The following is a 19,910-nucleotide window of genomic DNA, read 5'->3' on the forward strand; positions in this document are numbered from 1 at the left end:
GAATAACCATGGCGCATCTGCTGACGCAACCACGTTCAGGAAATTACCGTGTAGTGTCCGAATTCTCCTCCTGTCGTTCCCTACATCGTATATGATGTAGTTCACTACATCATATACACGATGTAGTGGATAGGGAGTGAGTGAATGAGTGGATGATTTCGAACACAGCCTATGTTTCTGAAAACCTTTGAGGCGAGAAATGTGCAACGCAGTAACAACTTGAATACGATGAGTAAAACTCTAGAACAAACTTGATTTTTCTTTCAAAAAGACAGATGGCAGATTTGCCAAATGAGATACTGCAATGAGTCACCGAAGCTAGTGGAACAGAGAGTGGCCCTGACGTGATGTCATGACTTTGGCTCTCTCTTTATCTTAACAAGGCAGCAGGTGCTACCTAGCCAACTGTCCAGCTGGGTTGTGAGCTTAGATTATTACTCAGCATGTGTGAGCCAGTGCTGGCTAACTCTTGTTGGCCAGAATGAACAAAGAGTGTTTTTGCTCTTTGTGGAGTTGTGTCTCTTTTTTTTCTAAAGAACTCCAATAAAAACAGCATTAATGATAAAACTTCCACAATAATTAATTTGTTAAATTATTACCCAAATGATTGTTTGTGATTATTCATTATTACTTATATGTATTTGACCCTTTGAATCACGGGTGAAGTGGTTTGGTTTCTTTTAAAGAGATTTATTTAGAAGAAATGAGCCCAGAAATTAGCAAGAAATTTGAATAAATACATACTATTATCAGCAAATCAGAAGAAACGAGTTAAAAACAAAAAGAAATTAGCCAAAAAACTTCTTAAAATTAAAATAGTTCTGTAAAGTAATTGTAAATATATACGTATTTGTGATAAGTATAAAAATACAGTTGTCTGGACAATTTCCCCAGCTTTTTTAAAATATATTTTTAATGTACTAATTTCAGGCAGTTTGCTGGATATTTCTTGCCAAGTTGCTCGCTGCCTTTTTTCCCATATTACTGAATGACATCAAACCAATTTGCTCAAGGTTCAAAGGTTGAAATACTTGTGAAAGGCATTTGAATGCAGCACACACAAAAATAGATGTTGATCCAGGTTTCAAAGAGTTAATATTGCAACGTTTCGGAGTGCCATATAATCATATACTCAGATAAAAGGATTATATTTATATTCACTACACCAGGTAAAATATGTTATTGAAAGGCAATATTCCCCAATATGAAACCACCTTTTTGCTTCCCTGTTTGCACTTTGGCATCTATCCTGTGTTTTTGTGCAGAGGATCCACTTCATCCCAGCTCTGTCAGAGCATCCCAGAGATGGCCTCATGGTGTTACAGTATGTTTTGCCCTTTCACATGTTGCCAGAGCTGTCAGTGTAGTTGAGGCCTGATGACTGTGCTGGGAAAGTCAGCACTGCTTGCTCTTTCCTGGAATTCAAACAAGCCTGGCAGAGCTTTAGTGCATGTTTGAGGTCCTGCAGGAAAATAAAATCTCCTCCACATAACATATAGCGGGGAGGGCTTTGCACTGGATCATGGATGCAGATGGTGTTCTGTCATACTAAAGATGAACTTCAGACACAGCCTGGTCTTGGGGTGAAAATGACTTGGTTTTGTAAGAATCTCTCTAGCACACTGCAATGTTTCCTTAGAAACTTTAAGTTAAGCTTGAGTTTGGTTCTGGCTGAGTTTTCAGAACTCAAGGGAACAAGTCAAGGTAACATTTTTATAGTCACAACGACTTTTATTGTTATTATCTAGTCAGTCTCTGTGTGTGTGTCTGTGTGTGTCTGTGTCTCTGTCTGTGTGTCTGCCATCATGGCACGTGGTCTTGGTCATGGGCGTATTACAGAACAGGCCTACCTGGCCCAGGCATGATGTATGCATGAAGTTACCTCCAGTCTTTCAAGTCACTAACAGGGCCCCAAAAGTCCTACAAAAGTAATAACTTTGAAATAGTCTTATCATTGATTATGAAGATGTCACATGTAAGAAACCGTCAGGATACATTTTGAGCATCAATTCTCTCAGTTTAGGCAGTTTAAGACTTCAACTCTGTGGGTTGACACCTACTGCAGCAGAAACTACCAAAAACTTGGCTTTGAGTACTCTGACAGGTGTTTATATGTTTGTCTACTACAGACATAAATCCTGTGGTAAGGTCACAAAATAGATTGTATGCATGTATGTGTAATGTATTTCCATAAATTTTAGCAGGTTTGAATTTTTCATGAGGCCAGTAAACTGTAACAGATAGTAGTGATATCTAAGTATTTTGCCAAAAGAAATCATTGGCATAAAACCCAAATAATACCTAAAAAGTGTAGACTCTCTGCCTTGCCTTTGGATAGTGTTCAGACGATGTAGAGTAAATAGTCTCTTCTACAGTTAAATCAGAAACTGGCTTGGAAAAATTACAGACGGAAAAACTAGAGTGATCCTTACGATCAGGGATAAAACTGTAACAACCTCAGCTGCTGGCTCAATCAAAACTGAAAAAAACGTGCATCTCTTCTTTGTAGCGAGCCAGAGAGCAATAAATTTAGAGACCACACTGGGAATCCTCCACCAAATATGGGTTGAAGCAGAATTTCCCATTAGATAAAGAGATCTTGTGAATTATAGAAATTATTTCATCCATATTGTTTCAGTAAATTTTGACTTTTCAAAACTATGAAATTACTATGAATTTCACACCAAAACTGTTAGATAATTTTGCAACCTTCATCAGCAGGAAACATGGCTACTGATTCATTTTAAGTAATTTGTAATTACTTATAGGCAGATACTTAAAACCTAAAATTTGTCAAGGAAAAAACATTTTATTCTGCTTTTATCTCATTTATAGAAACACTGAGCTGGCGAGGCACGTTTGTGTTTAGTGTGGGAAATTCCTCGACGGAAGCGCTTGGGTCCTCACTGCATCACTGTCGTGCCACAGTTTAACACCCTTTCGTGTAGTACTGCTTAAATGAGATCTTAATAAAAAAGAGTGAAAACCTGTTCGGGTTGATCTGCATATCACTTTATGTTTTAGTTCTTGCAAACTTTATATCACACAGGCCCAACTAAATTAATATTTATGGCTATGCTCCTGCCTAGAACACTGCATTAGGCTACCAAATATTACCAGTAGAGTTTCAGGATTCAGAATCTTTAACCTAATACCAATGGCAATGCCCATAGATAGCACCAATGTATGACCTGCCGTCCACCTTGAAAATTTTGCTTGCTATATGGCACTTTGTGGAGTAGAAATAAATGCTGCCAGCAAGAAAAGCAAGGCAGCAATTATGTTTTGTTCAGAACATACTACCTTTGTGTTGAATGAAGAGGTAATTTCTAGGCAACGAGGTCTGCAAAGGGCACACCAGCTGTGTCCCACAATGACCCTTTTATGGCGCATTAGGACTTATTCAGGCTAACATGTAGGTGTTTGACTCAATGAACTCCTTTTCAACCCTTTGTCAAGCTGATATTAACCATCAAAGTCTAAGTGGAGAATTTAAAGGGGTTTACTGCAAAAAATAGAGATGTAGCAGCCTAATCCCTTCAAGCAGGTTAATCCCAAGAGCCCGATGCATTCTTAATGTTAACATGACAGAGTGAGCCTGCAGCAGCATGAGAAAATAAAGCCGCTTTCTGTAAAGATGTACCGTATGACTGAAACTCGGTCGTTATAATGAGCATAGCGTGGGCAGGCTCGCTGTGACATGACTGTGGCAGAGACATCTGTCAGACCTCACCACTGCTGTTCCTTCACAAGCCTGAACCCTGCATCTCCATTGTTCTCGGCCGCATCCGCTACTGAGAGGTGAATTGTATTCTGGGAGGTGTTCTCCGGGGGAATGCAAGGAAAACAGGATTACATCTATGAGCAGTGGTTTAAGTGACTAGCACGCCCTCATGCATATGCCCTTTGAAAAACACATCTGATCTCTCCTCCCTGGACAGTGCTGCTGCACCCTGTTCGCTTTACAGATTGTAATTTAAAATATTGTTTTGTGGTTTAGCCTGACCTTAGCAGCAGCAGCAGCAGCAGCAGCAGCAGCAGCAGCAGCAGCAGATGAGCAGATTGAATTCTGAAATTGTATTGTTTTGCATTTAACCGTAATACCTCGGCCTGTGAACACAAGGATAAGATGTTTTGTATTTGTTCTGGGGGACACACCCTGGCTCCAGGCAAACACACCACCCAATCATCAGTACAAAAAAGGTTCATCTAAGAGCAATCTCCCAGCCCGAGCCATTCAGTCCACTCCTCTAATACACTAATATCTCACAGATATGCATCATCACACCAAAGCTGCTATAAAATGCGTTTAAGCAAATCCCCGCTAGAAAAGCTAAATGGCTCTTTAGAATGATTGCTCCCATTTCTTACAGATCAGATGTGTATATTTAGTCAAGAAATGCGCTTTTCACTGAGTAATGACCACGTTAAAATGGTTGACTTTGTGGTTCTAAAGGCAATTATCAGCCGCTGCACGCCAACCCGCAGAGATATGAAGGCGACTGTTCTTCCAGATATTTCCTCAGTGCCAACATCACAGGGGAGCTATTCTAAGGAAGGCAAGCCTGATGTTATGGCCATAACAATCAAATTGGTTTACCCCCCTGAAATGTAAAAGGGTAAACCACCTCTAACATATAGGGGTCATAGTTAAAAAAGATCATATTGTACTTCCACAAGAAGATCATTTGAAGAAGTGGAAAAGTAGCAAATTTAATTTAAGAGGATGACTTCAAATTCAAATCACCTACGAGAAGTCAGCAGTATAGTACAGATTTTTGCAGGTACATTTACTCCAATACTTGTAATTATGCATTGCCTTTTTTTTCTTTTTGAAATGTTTGGTTTTTGATCCATGTCTACATACCTCTATGGGAGTATAAACTAGCATATGCTGTATGGGCAAAGGCACACATTCACACAAGAATGCTCATAGTTACCCACAGTTCAAGACTGCAGATATATCAGATGATCATGTTCTGTAAATATCATTAGCAGTACAGAAACCATGCCTAACTTAAACACCACTTTATTTGCATGTAAGTGTATATGTATAGTATATATATATACACTGTATGTATGTGTGTATACATGTAAAATGAGTGTAGACATGAATAAATAAAAAATAATTTTGACAGTTTGTCTTGTTTTTTAGTGATTGTGAAATTGATTGTTACTGTGCATACCACACAAAAAATAAAATGGAATTTACAGTAGTGAAATGTCACAGTTTCACCCTTTTTTGTTACTTTAAACTTCTACTTCAGTTTTTCTGAGAAAAAAAAAGTACTTTTCACTCCAATGAATTTATTAGTAAGCCTTAGTTATCAGTTGCTTTGCAGGTTAATATCTTACATACCAAAGCTGTAATAAGCTTAACAATAATGTATAAGATAATTTATAGTGTAGTGACATTAACTCCCCCTCCACCAGCTCAACATTAAACAATATTACTCACACTTACTATTTAAAAACTTTTAAACTTACTATTAATTAATTAATTAATTAAATATTACTCACAAATTAAGCCATCACTAATATTCCAATAATACGACACATAATACAAGATTGACAATAGACATACTGATGTGTAATGAGCATGTGAATTACTTGAGGTACTTAAGTTAAAGTAACAATATTCCATTTAATAATACTAGTATTGTTAGAATACAGGTATTATGTGTAAAATGCTTTTTCCACAACTGATGACTTAATAAAACTGTTTTTTAAAAACAACTATTTCATTGGACACATATTGGCCCCCTCAAATCAGCTCAGAAACTTTATTTTTTTACCTTTTTCTATCCAACAAAATCAATACATCTTACATAGTCAGCATCATCAAATACTGCACTGTTTAGATGAATTATAGAGGAAGTTTAATCCCAGACCCACAGAGCGAAGGCCCTCAAAAAAGAGACAATTTAGTCAAAAGTTGCAGCAGACTTAATTAATGTGTGTGAAAGCAGTCCTGCATTTCAAAGTGTAAACTTCCAACAGGGGGAAGTCTCACCTGTCTACCACAGAGACACATCAAGAGCCAAATGAAAGTGTACCACATCAAAAGTGCTACAGTACAAGTGTGCTTTCCTTTTGATGGGACACAGTATGCCTCAAAGAAAAACCTCTCCAAACATAAGGAATTCCTTTTCCGCATCGACTCTTCTTTTGTGTTTACATCCTCCTCATGTTCGATACATGACGGAGGGTGTGGAATATTTATCCGTCCCATCTGACATTCTTCGTCGACCCAAACCATCAATGGAACGCGGTGGAGGGCAGTCAGAGCACGGCAACAGCAAAGCCACAAAACCTCCGGAAGTCTCAGCAAAAAGCAGATGAATTAAGATTGCTTTTACTTCACTGCAACTGGTTTACACTTCAACATGTGTCCCTTATGTCAATCAGTTTCTGATGACGTTCCTCTCTTTGATGTTTTGTTTGTTTGTCATTAACAGTGGTTCAAATCATTATGTGTAATGTGAAAAACTCAATGAGAAATACCACCTTACTCGGCCGTCCCGTCAGACGAACAGAGCAGACAATTTTAACTTAATGCTTCGGTCTTCCATCAAGCGGAAGTTTGCTCATCTCAGCCCTGTTTCCAGCTTAAATATGTTGCTCTTTTCAGCTAAAAAAAAAACTGTGATAAACTGCCAAAAAGTTTGCATCCCAAGTTGTCACATATTGCCCCTTTGCAGTGGACTTCTGCATCTGCATATTAGGGGGCATTGGGTTTTATGTCCCCCCCCCATCCAAAATCAAAGATGGAGGGGCATAAGCTTCAGCATTGGCCTCCTTCAGTATGAGGTCACAGATGGCATTAACAGCAGGCGGTGACCAACCTGTTCTGAATGATGCTTTGCTTTGCCCGCTTCATTTTCCAATGTCGCTGCCACGCCCTTTATTCAGACTTCAAGATGGCTGCCTTATCATACAATAGCTATGCGCCCTTTGTTTGCTAATGTTAGTGAATGAAACATGTTTTCATTTTACCACTCTACTGGTAGCAAGAATGTAATACGAGACTTTATATTGGTCATATTTCATAATCTTATTTAGATCAATTATATTTCACTTATTGACCTATTAATTATTCATCGATAAATATGCTGCCTTCACGTGCTTCTCGAAAAAATATCGTATTACCGTTTATACTAGTCAAGAGCACATGAACCACCCTCCAAAAATTAAATTATGAGTGGGAAATTGGAACATTTTGATGATACCAGAGTTTCAATAATACGGTAATAAACTTATGTATTGTATTATTTTGTTCCTTGTAGGTATCATTTACTTTTAGTAATTGCACATTTTAATATATGCATCTATTGCAAGCAAGCACATTTTTAGCTATAAACCATGCCAAGTTAGTATACTAATATTGATAACAATATTTTGTAACATAAGTTGCTGACTGGACATCATAAATGCATGAACATGGTGGGCAAAAGTCAATATTTGGTCAATGTTAAACTTTTTTATTATTTCACATATTAGACATACATTTTTAATCACGTGTTAAGTGTAATATGGTATTAATGTTAACTGCTGTCCATTCAGGCAGACCTAGATTATATATAAAAATATAACATATAGAATATATAAAAAATAAAATAATATATAAAAACATAAGTATACTGTTTTCTTTGTAGCTTCCATGTTGTTCCCACTTTACGACCTCAAAGCACACAAACACAACAAAGCTGGAAGAGCGACTCCCCAACTCAGAAATTACGACCATCAGACATATGAACGCAGCAAGAGTTATCATCCCTTTTTCAAACCCCAAATCCATCTCTCTGGCTAAGCCTTTGTCCAAGTCTGCTAGATGTGTAAACAAACAATTGTGTGCTACCTCATTAGCAACTGTATAAGGTGAGTATATGTCAACCTTTTTTAAATTTGTTCAGATTTATTCTTTCAAATGTGCAAATGTTGTCAAGTTATTGCTGTCAAGAGGTGAACAATATCAAAGCTCTTGCAGAATCTGCATAAAATGGTGATAATTAGGTAAACATTTACCGTAGAAGGTGACGTGATTAAAAGATCTATTAGCCTTCTCCTCAATAGGGATGCAAATAATGTATAATTTACCCTGCTGCTAGATCTTGCCAAATTAGACAAGTAGACCATTTTCTGAAAAGTGGTATAAATTGAACCAGAGGAACATTCTAAGATTATATCAAAATTAATTATATCCAGAAGATTAAAAAAAAGAAAGAAAACAAGTTAATTTTTCATCTTTAAACAGCAGCTCCCTTGTTATCTTGTCAGCCGATGTGCCATTACCATTAACTTGCACGCGGGGAAATATGAAGGAGCAAACAATGAACATGACAAAATGTGAAATTCCCCAGCCTGTCTCAAGGTCTCATTTCCCTGGCAGCTGCTAGGGAGCAGGAAAGACAGATCCTCTATCAACAGCCTCTGGGAGGAGGGTTGCACAATTTCTTTCCCTAGCAATTTATCTATATTCAGTCAGCCTCAGTCATATGGAAGCTTTATCCCTCCAGAACGTATCCAAGAGACAAAAATATATAAAGAAATAAATAAAAGCTCCAACTGTGGAGTCAATTTAATCTCATTAAAAGAAAGAGTGAATTATTATGTGGGGTGAATTATGCCTGGAATGAATTACCTGAGCTCTTGATTGTGAGGAGAGCTGCTGTGTGTGGGTCACCTGTCATGCTGACACATTCACGTGCTCCATCACAGCAGCAATGATCCTCGTAGCTGCTACAGTCGAGTCACAGGCAAGTAATCTCCAATTCTAATAACATCCAGATTTGACTATATCCTTGCAAATGCTGAATAGAGCTCCATCATCTTACAAATTGCCAGACTTGAGATGATAAATTTCAGTGTATAATTTTACACTGAAAGACGGATGGACTTATTTTCACGTGCTGTTCTTACACTGCAGCGTTTGAAGCAGAATACAAGGGCTTCTCAGGAACACTACACCCTGATAAAGCACACTCACCGTACAGTAGATGCCCATGAAATATTGATTAAGTGAGAATGGCGTTAGCGTGAAACGAGGCATAATTTGACGTTGCTCAAATCACACAGCATTATATAATATGTCAAAACAATTGTAATCGTTCCAGCATTTTACCCATGGATGTATGAGGAGGACTGGATACAGCCTTAGAAGCAGGTCCCTGTTCATTCCTATGAAAGTTGCTCAGTGGTACATGAAACCAAAACTAGAAATACTGCCATGCTGTTGTATGCCTCCACGCACTACATCCATGTCTGTGAAAACACACATGCTTCCCACACGTGTTCACAGCACAGAAGATCTCTACAATCAGCACAGTTTCACGATCAGTGTCACCAATTCGGTATCTGACTAAATGTCTCCCCTTGTGTTTCTGAGATTTAACGCTGAATAATGGCCAGAAAAGTGATTTTTATCAGAACACTATGATGTCACCATTGACCTTTGACCTCTTGGATATACAGTAAATGTCAGAGCTGAATCGTTATATCCTATGAGACATTTATGTGAAATCTGAGACATGAAATCTTGAGTTATGGCCAAAAACATGTTTTGTGAGGTATCCATGAGCTTTGACCACCAGATTCTTATCATTTCATTCTTAAATCTAAGTGGATGTTTGTGCCAAATTTCAGGAAACTCCTTGCAACCCATTTTCAGACATTGCATTCACAAAAATAAGATGGATGCAAGGTCACAGTGACTTTAACCTTTGAATACCAAATTCAAATATATTGCGTTTACAAGAATGGTTGTCGATCCATATGGACAACCTGAAAACGTAACGCTTCCAGCTTCGGTTATCACTGACACAAAAAGTCCAACTTAAACTGCATTCTTACCAGAGCAAAAATGTATCATATTTCAACAGAATAATATTAAAAAAAATGGAAGAAACAAGCAGTCTGAAAAGAAGTTTCTCACTCTGTTTTTAAGCAAACGTTAATCTGTGGTGTGACAGCAAGTCACTCACAGTATTTAATGATAGCAGATTGATTTTAGCATGACTTCAAAAGTTAAACTCGTGATAAATCCATAATACCATAGGATGTATGACTGTGTCTAAGAAGACTGGATTTGAAAAAAGGTGCCTGATGTGTGTAGCTTGGAGCATCCAATGTTTGTTTTTAAAGGGGAACACCAAGGTATGTCTGAAACAGAAAATGTCCCCATATACTGAGGACATTCCCCTGGCTGCTCTGCTCTTTCACCATTAACTGTCGGCAGAGCAGCGCATCACTTTATACCCTATGACATCATAAATACTTTTAGCACTCTAGTTTTTGCCTTTGGGAGAGATGTGCTCATGTTTACTTATCCATTTACTGTACAGTAGATTCATTTACTGTAGTATTTATTTTATCATTTACTGTATTATACTGCTATTTTTACTACATTCATCCTTACCATATTATACTACGGTTATACTATTTACTATTGCAAATATTATATGACTATATTATTAGATTGCTATTTTTTATAATTTACTCATACTACCTTACTGTATTTGTAGTTTATACTATACTGCTGTACCAAATTTTTGCACTACTATTACATACCACTTTATATTTTATTACACTTGTATCCCACGCAGTTTACACCAGAATTTATTTTTACTATTTTTGCTTGTCTAATATGGCAGTAATGTTAACCCTTTGAAACCTGAGGAAATTGGTTTGGTTCTTTGACAAACGGAAAGGCAACAAGCAATTTAACATGACTTGGCCCAAAAATTAGCAAGAAGATTACTAAAAAATAAGAAAAAATAATAATAATTTAGACAGACAGACAGACAGACAGACAGACAGACAGACAGATAGATAGATAGATAGACATACATATAGTAATTATATATATATGTTTGTGTGTATTTATTTTGCACATTTTATTATATTACCCCTGTAACATGATTTTCGATATAAAATCATTTTAATTACAAATATAGTTTTCTGGACATTATTCCCTATTTTTGGAATCTTAACCTAACCCTAACCCATTCATATTTTATATATTTTTCCAAATAATGTTTTAAAAAGAACTCACCCCAATCTGCTCAGTTTTCAAAGGGTCAAATAGATTGTGAAAGGTGTCTAAATGCAGCACAAGAAAATTGACGTCGACCCAGGTTTCACTGGGTAAATCACATCTATATTTTCCTAAAGGTGGCATCATTTGAAGCAGGGGAGATGTAGGCCCCAGATTGACTCTCTTGGATCAAGTGGGCCACTTCTTCAACAATATGCTGCTCTGCTTACAGGGATAATCCCACCAAAATCCATGTTGTCTCTGATATTAGTAACATAGCTCATGCTAAACTGTCATAGATTGGTGGTACTCCATGGGCTCGCCACAAAGAACTTTTCAATCACAGCACTACCTTATTTTTTTTCTTTTCCTTGGAAATCCTGTTGAGGATGTTTGGACTCTGTAGCTGGTGCTCTGTCACTTCAGATGTAGTGGCTGCAAAACACAATTCTGGCAACTTCTTATGGGATTATACGCTGAAGCAGCACAGCCAGCAGCATAGTGAAATCCTATGTTAAAAGAGCACTAATTTTACATGTCAGTGTCAGTTTATCATGAGCTTGTCTTGAAGAGTAAAGTCTCATTTGGAAAAAAGAGGGGCTTTGCCTTTTCTGATGAAAAAAACATCACTTGAGCAGGTTTAGAAGCTGCCCCATCTGTGGAAGAGTCACACGAGGAAACAGCTTTGAAGGAGAGGGGACACAATTTTTTAAAAGAGTAAAAATGTAACGAGCAACTATCTACCTCTATGTTTCACATCACTGAGCACTGCTGTAATTGTTTTAATGTAAAATAAATATAAATATTTGAATAAAAGAGTAAAAATGTGTTGACTCACATTTAAAGTCCACGTTCTTGGCAATAATTGATTGCCAATATTTACACACATTCATAAATAGCTGCTACTTGTACCTGCAAATAGCCATCACCCATGGACAGATTATGAGATGATGACCATTATCTGTAACTGCTTATTCTTTACAGGATCTTGGGGCAGACCATTGACACAGATATGTAGATGGTGCCTCCAATAAGCCCTGCTCTTGCACTTGAGTAATCTCAGTTTGGGCATGGAGTCATTACAAACCTTAATTACAAACTGCGGCTGGAGTTTGAAAGAGTTTATTAAGCAGGGAGAGTGTAATGGAGTTACGAGGTAAAAAGAGCCATGACTTTTAGTAAGACGTATTTAGATATCAAATGTTCCCCAGCATTGTTTTACTGTAACACTGCTTTATGTCAAATAAATGCATTTTTTCATCCAGTTTAGCATGGTTAATGGCTCTGAATGCAACAATGCTATGTCTAATCAATGTATCCATAAAGCAGTGGTTCCCTACCAGTGGGTCATCATCTAGAAGTCAGTCTTGGGTCCACCCTGAATGGACTGCAAGTGACTCATGATTGAGTGAATTTTGAGAAAAAAAATGTATATATAAATTTTTTAAAGTAAAGTGAATTTCCAGCACATAGCTTTTATTTTGAAATGCCGTTTTTTTTTGTTTATTAGCCGATATGTGGTTTAAATTTAGCAAATTTGAATATGTGGTCATAATTAGAATGTATGGACCTTGAACTAATGACTGAGTAGAAATGTGGACCATGTGACTTGACCAGCCGAAGTCATAGAGCGCATTCAAAGAGAAACAATTTTTGAATTTTGAATTTCACGCAGACATTTCATCAGAATTAACCTAAAAAGCAAATATGTTGGGGAGCTCTGGTAGCTCACCAGGTTGAGCATGTGTCCAATGTACTAAAGCTGTGTCTCTTGCAGCAGCCTGAGTTGGATTATGACCCCAAGCCCTTTGCTGCAAATTGTACTATCTAAAAAAGGTCAAAAATCTTGAATAAATAATCGTAAAAACACAAACAAAAAACTGGAAAAGTGCACTTTCAGAACAGAAGATAGAACAAAAAAAAATCTATATCGAATGCATATCTTTGCCAGGCAGCTGCTGGGGCAGATCACCACCATTCTAGACAATTCTTGTAATTCCAGCAGAAATGTGCCTTATTACATATCAGAGGCCAATAAAAAATATGCACCTTTTCTAGTTTTGACAGAGATGCAGAGTGTTGCACAGAGTAGATCGAGTTCTATGTCACAGCCACTGGATGTGAAATACGGATACAATATAATAAAATTATGTGGAGTGCTTGGGACTGTCTGTGTGCATGCTTGGTGTTTGCTCTTTGTCCTCTGTGTTGCAGGGGGTGGGAGTGGCTTTCTGGTGCTGGAACTCTGGGCACACTTCCCCATCTGCGTCTCATCTGCATCAAGTCCTCACAGCTTAAATACTCCAGCCTCACGTCTCTTCAGTGCCAGATTGTTGTTTCACTTCACAAGTGGTAGATCGGCCATCTCTCTCAAGATTATTTCTTGTGCTTTTGGAAAAGTTTTTGTCTCGCGATTTTTGCTCATTGTGCTTTTTGTGTGTTCCTCCAGTGCCTCCCATCACCGAGCTCCAGCGCCGCGCCACCCAGCCCCTCACCGTCGTGCTCAGTCCCTCGCCTCCTACTGCACCTCAGGATCTCCACTACCCTCCACCTCACCAGCCTCACCATCGCTTCCAGCCTCACCAGCCACCTCCTCCTACACGATTCCTGGATCCTTTCCCCCAATCACCATTCCCTTCCTGACTCATTGCAATCATTAAAAACCCTGTTGATTGTTCATCCCACCTGTCTGTGTATTTGCTCAAAAATCTTTGATCCATGTCATTCACAACTGCACAACAAAGTGGAATATAAACAAAAAAAACCCCACAACAACAGACAAAAACCCATTTAACTACACAGGCTGCTTATGTACTCATGGCAGAAGTGCAAATATCAAGGAAAAATGACCACGCCAACAAAATCTGCAATTCTGCAAAATCTGGCAGGCAACACACTCCGCCTCGAGACACTCCAAGTGTGACACTTTGCATTGGACTGGACAAAAATGGATTGCATCTGCACCTAGTGGAAATGTCCCTCCCAGTTCCCTTACATTCAACATGGCGGCGAAGATAACAAAAAGGAGGACTAATACATCTGAGACCAAAGTAAGACCCAACTTTTCTATGGATGTCAGTTTTTAAAATACAATGAAGCCCAAAATGTGTCCTTCAAGAATTAAGCTTGTATTTTAGTAAAGAAGATTTCTGGAAAACTCCAAGTGGCAGGCAAAAAAGAGTGAGGAACAATAAGACAATATAAACCAGTCAGTAAAACAAGTTTTTAACAATTATGAATCACCACAACTAAGAGGTCATTTGAAGCATGGGAGATGCACACAGTCATCAATGTGGACATAAAATATTTGTCTGATTGGTCCAGTGGTTTGCAAGATTAGCTGCAGACAGACCAATACGTATAATTACACTCACATGCACACACACACACACACACACACACCCCCAAATGCATGATCCACTCCAGGCTTACACCGTGCAAAAAACAGATATTAACAATAACTGAACAGTTATAAAAAGATGAGTATTAAAATTGGATTTAGCCCTTTATTTCTTTTAAAACATTGGAGGATGGCAATGAGCAACTTCAGTAGAAATGACCCAGAAATTAGCAACAAGATTAGTAAAAATAAATTAATAAAAAAATAAATAAATAAAAATTACCTGAAAATTAGGGAAAAAAAAGGAGGGAGAATAAAATCAAAGGAGGAAATTACTTGAAAAAAGTGCTTAAAAGAGCAATAACTCTTCAACATAATTTCAAATATAAAATCATGATAAGTATGAATATGGTTTTCTGGGCATTTTTCCTAGCTTTTAAAAAATAATGACTTCCTAAATCTACAAATTTCTTGCAGTTTACAGAGCACTACTTGCCCAGTTGCCTGTTGCCTTTTTTGGCCAGCATAACAAAAGTGATGTCTATCCAGGTTTCAAAGGGTTAAATGATAATAAAATTATCTGTCTCTGGTGAGTCTTCACACTTTATTAGAGTACAGTACTAAATCACTGGAGTTGGCTTCCACTTTAAGATCTATCTTTAAGATAAGTAAAACTGTATTTCAGTCATTATTTTTTCGTTAGCAGAACTGCTGACAAGGTCAGAGGTCATTAAGTAATGTTCACTGATCACAGGGAACAAAACATTTCATGTAAAGCAAATACTTTTCAGCAAATACAAATTCCAGGAATGCACTGCAATATGCAAATGTAAATATATGTTACAAAGTCTTATTATTGGAAATTCCATTTCTGATCCGATGTAAGTATTTTCTCCAGGCAATATTAGAAATAAGTAGAAAAAATAGAAAATGGTGAGTGATTTGGTAAGCCATGCACCCTGAGCATCAATTAGCTTCTTAACAGCCTGGCTGCATAATTTTAGTTTAAACTGTGACCAGCGGCGCAGTAGCTCGCTCTGTCGGTGCACAAAACATTTCCCCACCCTCTGGCATCCACATTTTTCGCCCTAGGAGGCTAAAATTTGGCACGGACATCGCACTGATTGCAAATTCATGCTTGTTTCAGTGTAATTCATACGGAAGATTTGCACTGATGCTGTCAGACGCAGGGATAACGGTGTCTGAGTCACATCAAAAATGTGTCTCTCTCATACACACACAAACAGTCACCTCCACAGGCCTCGATAAATACAACAAAAAAAAAAACAACCACTGTGAAAATCAGTCGTGCTTCTCATCTCAGCAGAATCACCCGCTGTGATTCTGCATAAATCATCAGTCAGGACATTTCATGTGTCTGTTTGCTTTTAAAGTGAATAACTGTCCACATGGTGCAGCTTTGAGCCATTCCTGGAAATGAAAATATAGTAGGAGGTTGCCTTGTTATGGCGATGTTTTCTAATCAATTGGACAGCAAGTGAAACCGAGTGATTTTAAATTGATCAGAGCATGTGTTTCTTCATTCTCTGGAAGAGGTTGAGAAATGTGATGACTTTACACATCAGTCTGCACCTTTACATGCACAGTTTAGTCCAGCTGCGGTCATAGCTTGATTAGGACATACACTGTCCTTGTCCCAGAGTAAAAGCGTTGAATGGCTTTCAGTTTTGGGCAATGAGCAATTCAGCCACTTGCACTAAGGTGAGTTGGTAGCAATTTTCAAGACTTCCAATGACCACCGCAGATCGAATGCAACAAAGGGGCCAAAGTGGTCTAAAATACTTGAGTGCCACTAGAGCAACAATAATTTTCCAAAAGGCATATCGACAGAAAGTACATGTGATTTCAGAGACGGAAGAGTGAATGTCAGAATCTCAGTCAGCCAGAAAGCTGCAAACCATGATTAAACCATGCAGTTTACACCCAGCAACAATACACTTGGGCCCAATCCCATTTTTTATTTTTACCCCCAGCCCTTATTTTGGAGTGCAACCTCTCACCTCAGAACAGAGTTATAAGAAGTAATGGTTGAAATCTACCCCTTTGAAATGAGACAATCGTTCAAGATCCTTAAAACATTTTTTGAAACATTTTTCATGTTTTTTCCCCTTCTTCAAAATTTCAGCTAGAAATCATACAATGTTTCACATCTTTTCATTAGGAGCATTATTCACCTTTTAAAGCCAGCAATACAGTTCCACATCTTTTATATATTAGGAGTATTTTTAAACTTTTCTATGATATTCATATTAATTAAACACATTTCCACTTTTTCAACCACTCCTGTTACTTCACCTTGTTCTACACATTTAAATTAAGCAACTCAGTGAGGCATATGCCTCTCAACAAAACATAAAATATTACAAAGAAAAGTAACATTACTGGTATTATTCAACTCGTAGACTCAGCAACTCCGTTTAGCATCTGCAAAAGGATGCCACAATGCTTGTGATACCTTCACAACTGATTTGTTCACAGTTTATTTGTTCTTGTTTAAATACTTTTCTAGTAGTGTGGAACAAGGTTTTAAAACAAGAGCAACAGCAATATTTCACAAAAAAACAGGTAAAATAAATTAACTCCTACCTCACTGACCTGGAACACCGTACAGGTGGCTGAAGTCTAAATAACAAAGAGCAGAGATTAATGATGCAATCAGTGAACTTAAAACTGTGTCTGAAAGAGTCAAAATCACACATTAGCATACCTTGTTTCTTGGTTTGTGGGCCTGAGCAGTCACTCCAACTTCTAGTCCCTTGCTACACATGAAAACTCTGAAACATATGAAGCTATAAGTTAAGTCACAAGCAAGTCACAAAGTTTGCTTAAATCACTGACTTGAATATTTTAAAAGGAGCCTATCAAATCCAACCATCACCAGATAAATGCTTGCCTCAGCTGCTGTCTCTCAGCTGTGCATTTCAATGCAGGAGGGCCAGGTGAGCCTCCAGACCTTCTTGTAGACTTTGAGCTTCCCTGGGTCCTAGTGCTCAACCGCTGCTTCCTGCCACACCACATAAACAAGCCAACAGGTTAGCAGATTAGCAAAAAAAAACCCTTTATTTTGTGTTACAACAAAAAAGTACGCTTAAAATGTTTGTTTAACACAAGAAGAAAAAAGTGTGTAAGTCTCTTTATTGCATCCACATTTCCCTCACTTGCATTGTGTCCACGTCTTCATTGTTTTGTATTTGCTTTTAAATACTTTTAAGATCTTCAGGTGCTTTCATATTTCTGTTACTGTAATGATGCATGAACAATCATACAACTTAACTATGTTTTTTTTGTCACAATACACATGTAGCATCAACCAGTCAGGTAAGACAGTTGCTCCCAACTGGTGGGTTATGATGCAAAAGTGGGTCGCAGGTCCATTCTGAATGGACCGCAAGTGACTTTCGACCATGTGAACTTTGAAAAGCCAAGGTTTATTTTTTTTTACCCTCCCGAAAGTTACAGATATTTTTCCTTAGGCCTCTCTGTGTGACTCAGGAAAAATGCCTTAAGTGTTCCTCCTGCGTGATATGTTCAAGGATCATCAGAAATTTAAAATCTAACAATACTTTCCATTATTGAAGTTATTTCTGTCTGTGATGAATGGTGTAATTTTAGCAATTTTTATTCCTGCAGGCCTGCACTTTAAAAATTGCCAAAAGTTTTTTGAGAGAAAAAACAGATCAAGAAAAAGAAAGTTGCCCAAAAATGTTAAAAAAAATACTAATCAAAAATAAAACTCAAATTGCTTTTAAAGATAACATGCCCATTTTCTTTAAAAAAAAATGTTGGCAAAGGTCAGGCTAAGTCCCCGATGTCTCAAAAATGCTAGAAACACTACTTGTTTTACTTATTCCACTTTATTCTTGCAATATGTTTTATTTTATTTTGTTTTGAGCCCATGTCTTATTCACATTTTGTCAAATAAAGTTGAACATGTTGTAATTTGTCTGATATGAGGACCCTGAATGGCAAAAGCATCTTGATGAAACTGTACTGGCACAGGACTTTGACTCAAAATATATTTGCTCTTTCTGTAAGGAGAATGGGTCCAAAATTAATTACAGTCCCAGGGGTTAAAAAAAAAACAAACAAACAAACTATTACAAAAATGAATTAATTGAAAAAATAACAACTAAACAACTAACCAATTAAAGAATGACAAAAGGGTCAACTAAGGGTTAGAAAAGAGGTCCTAGGCAAGGTTTAATTCCCATTTCTAAAGGTTAAGGTTATGAAAGAGGTCAAAAGTAAGGTTAATGTGAAATATCCAACAGCTGACGATTTCCATCTCATCTCTAAACAGCATAAGGTTTGGAAAAAAAGACCTGGAACAGAGGTCTGAAATATTCACATGCAATCTCACTCATCCATTCTAATCAGACATTTTACTCTATTTATGCCTCTTTTCAGTCAGACTAACACACTTAGATAACGCAGTTAGAGGCGATTCACTCCTCCATGTATACGCCTCAACTAGACCTAAGCTGGCTTAGGCGTCCTGCGCATGCTACATATCCCCCACGCTGGGTTTTGACTCGCAAGTCGAGCGGCGTAAATAAATTTGTAAAAGAAAGCCTAGAATAAACAAAGAGAAGAAGTGAAGAAAACAAAACAAGACAATGGAACCTAGTAAAGCCTAGAGTACGCAGCAATGATTCTCCCCTAGACTTTGTACACTGGGACAAGGACAGTCCAGTTTAATGGCCTAATCAAGCTATAACTACAGCTGCCTAAACTGACTTAACTGTGCATGTACGTTTACGTACACAGTTAAGTCGCGGTGAGATTGGCACAGCTGGTTGTGCATGGTTGGCATTCAGCCGCAGCCGAAAATTGCAGGGAACACTCATGAGAGCAGTGCCAGGTAAGTTGATGCGCACAGCTGGTGCTTTTTGTCTACACTCCTTTTAAATACAATTGCGGACCGGACCTCAGGTGACTGCCCCACACCAGAGAAAGACATCCACACTGGCTGTCGGGCTTGGTTTGCTGACAGAGAATATTGTTTGTTGAACTGTTAAAAGTTCTGGAGCAAATGGACCTCGTGTGCCGGAGGAGCTGGTCAACAGAACTCACATGCTGAAGAGTTGTGTATTTGTGTTAAAGTGTGTTAGAGCAGTCGTAATAAATGAACACTGCCGTGCCTCTGTTTTGAGTGAACTCATGTTCCCTTTACAATAACTACATATGATTGCTACACCCATAATGTCCACAGCATAAGAACAGCTAATGCACTTAGAAATGGCTGGTGATGTGTTACCTTGACTACCAAATAGACCTATTTTTACCCCTCTTTTGTGGACTATTTCCCATCCCAGGCAAATTGTTCTACAGTTCTCCAGATGTTCTCTTAATATTTGTGCCTATATAATCAAACATTTTTAAAAATTATTTTTGTTGTTTTGTTTTTTGTTTTGTTGAAGTAACATATTGCATTTTCATAAAAAAAAGGTCTGTAATCTCAGGTCTCAATAACATGTTCTGAATGTTGCTTACAAAATGTCCTTTCTCTGTTTGCAT

At 37.8% G+C, this 19,910-nt stretch overlaps 1 protein-coding gene across 3 annotated transcripts in view; it reads right to left on the reverse strand.

Moving 5' to 3' along the window:
* LOC148189818 (uncharacterized) overlaps positions 1–19,910 on the reverse strand; it is a 191,403-nt gene that overhangs the window by 99,033 nt on the left and 72,460 nt on the right. For 2 of the 3 annotated variants that reach the window (XR_015776340.1, XM_088076050.1), the window contains 3 exons: positions 17,287–17,397; positions 17,101–17,167; positions 16,980–17,015 (listed from right to left, as the gene is read on the reverse strand). Coding sequence is in view for 2 of the 3 variants with exons in the window: in XM_088076050.1 (XP_087932176.1) it covers positions 16,980–17,015; positions 17,101–17,167; positions 17,287–17,397 (214 nt within the window). In the remaining variant the exon portion in view is untranslated. The remainder of the gene's footprint in view (positions 1–16,979; positions 17,016–17,100; positions 17,168–17,286; positions 17,398–19,910) is intronic. The other variant, XM_088076051.1, reaches the window with a different exon arrangement.

The sequence above is a fragment of the Plectropomus leopardus genome, chromosome 4, assembly GCF_026936395.1.
Source record: "Plectropomus leopardus strain MGB_pleo_1.0 chromosome 4, ASM2693639v1, whole genome shotgun sequence".
In the NCBI taxonomy this organism is placed as follows: Eukaryota; Metazoa; Chordata; class Actinopteri; order Perciformes; family Serranidae; genus Plectropomus; species Plectropomus leopardus.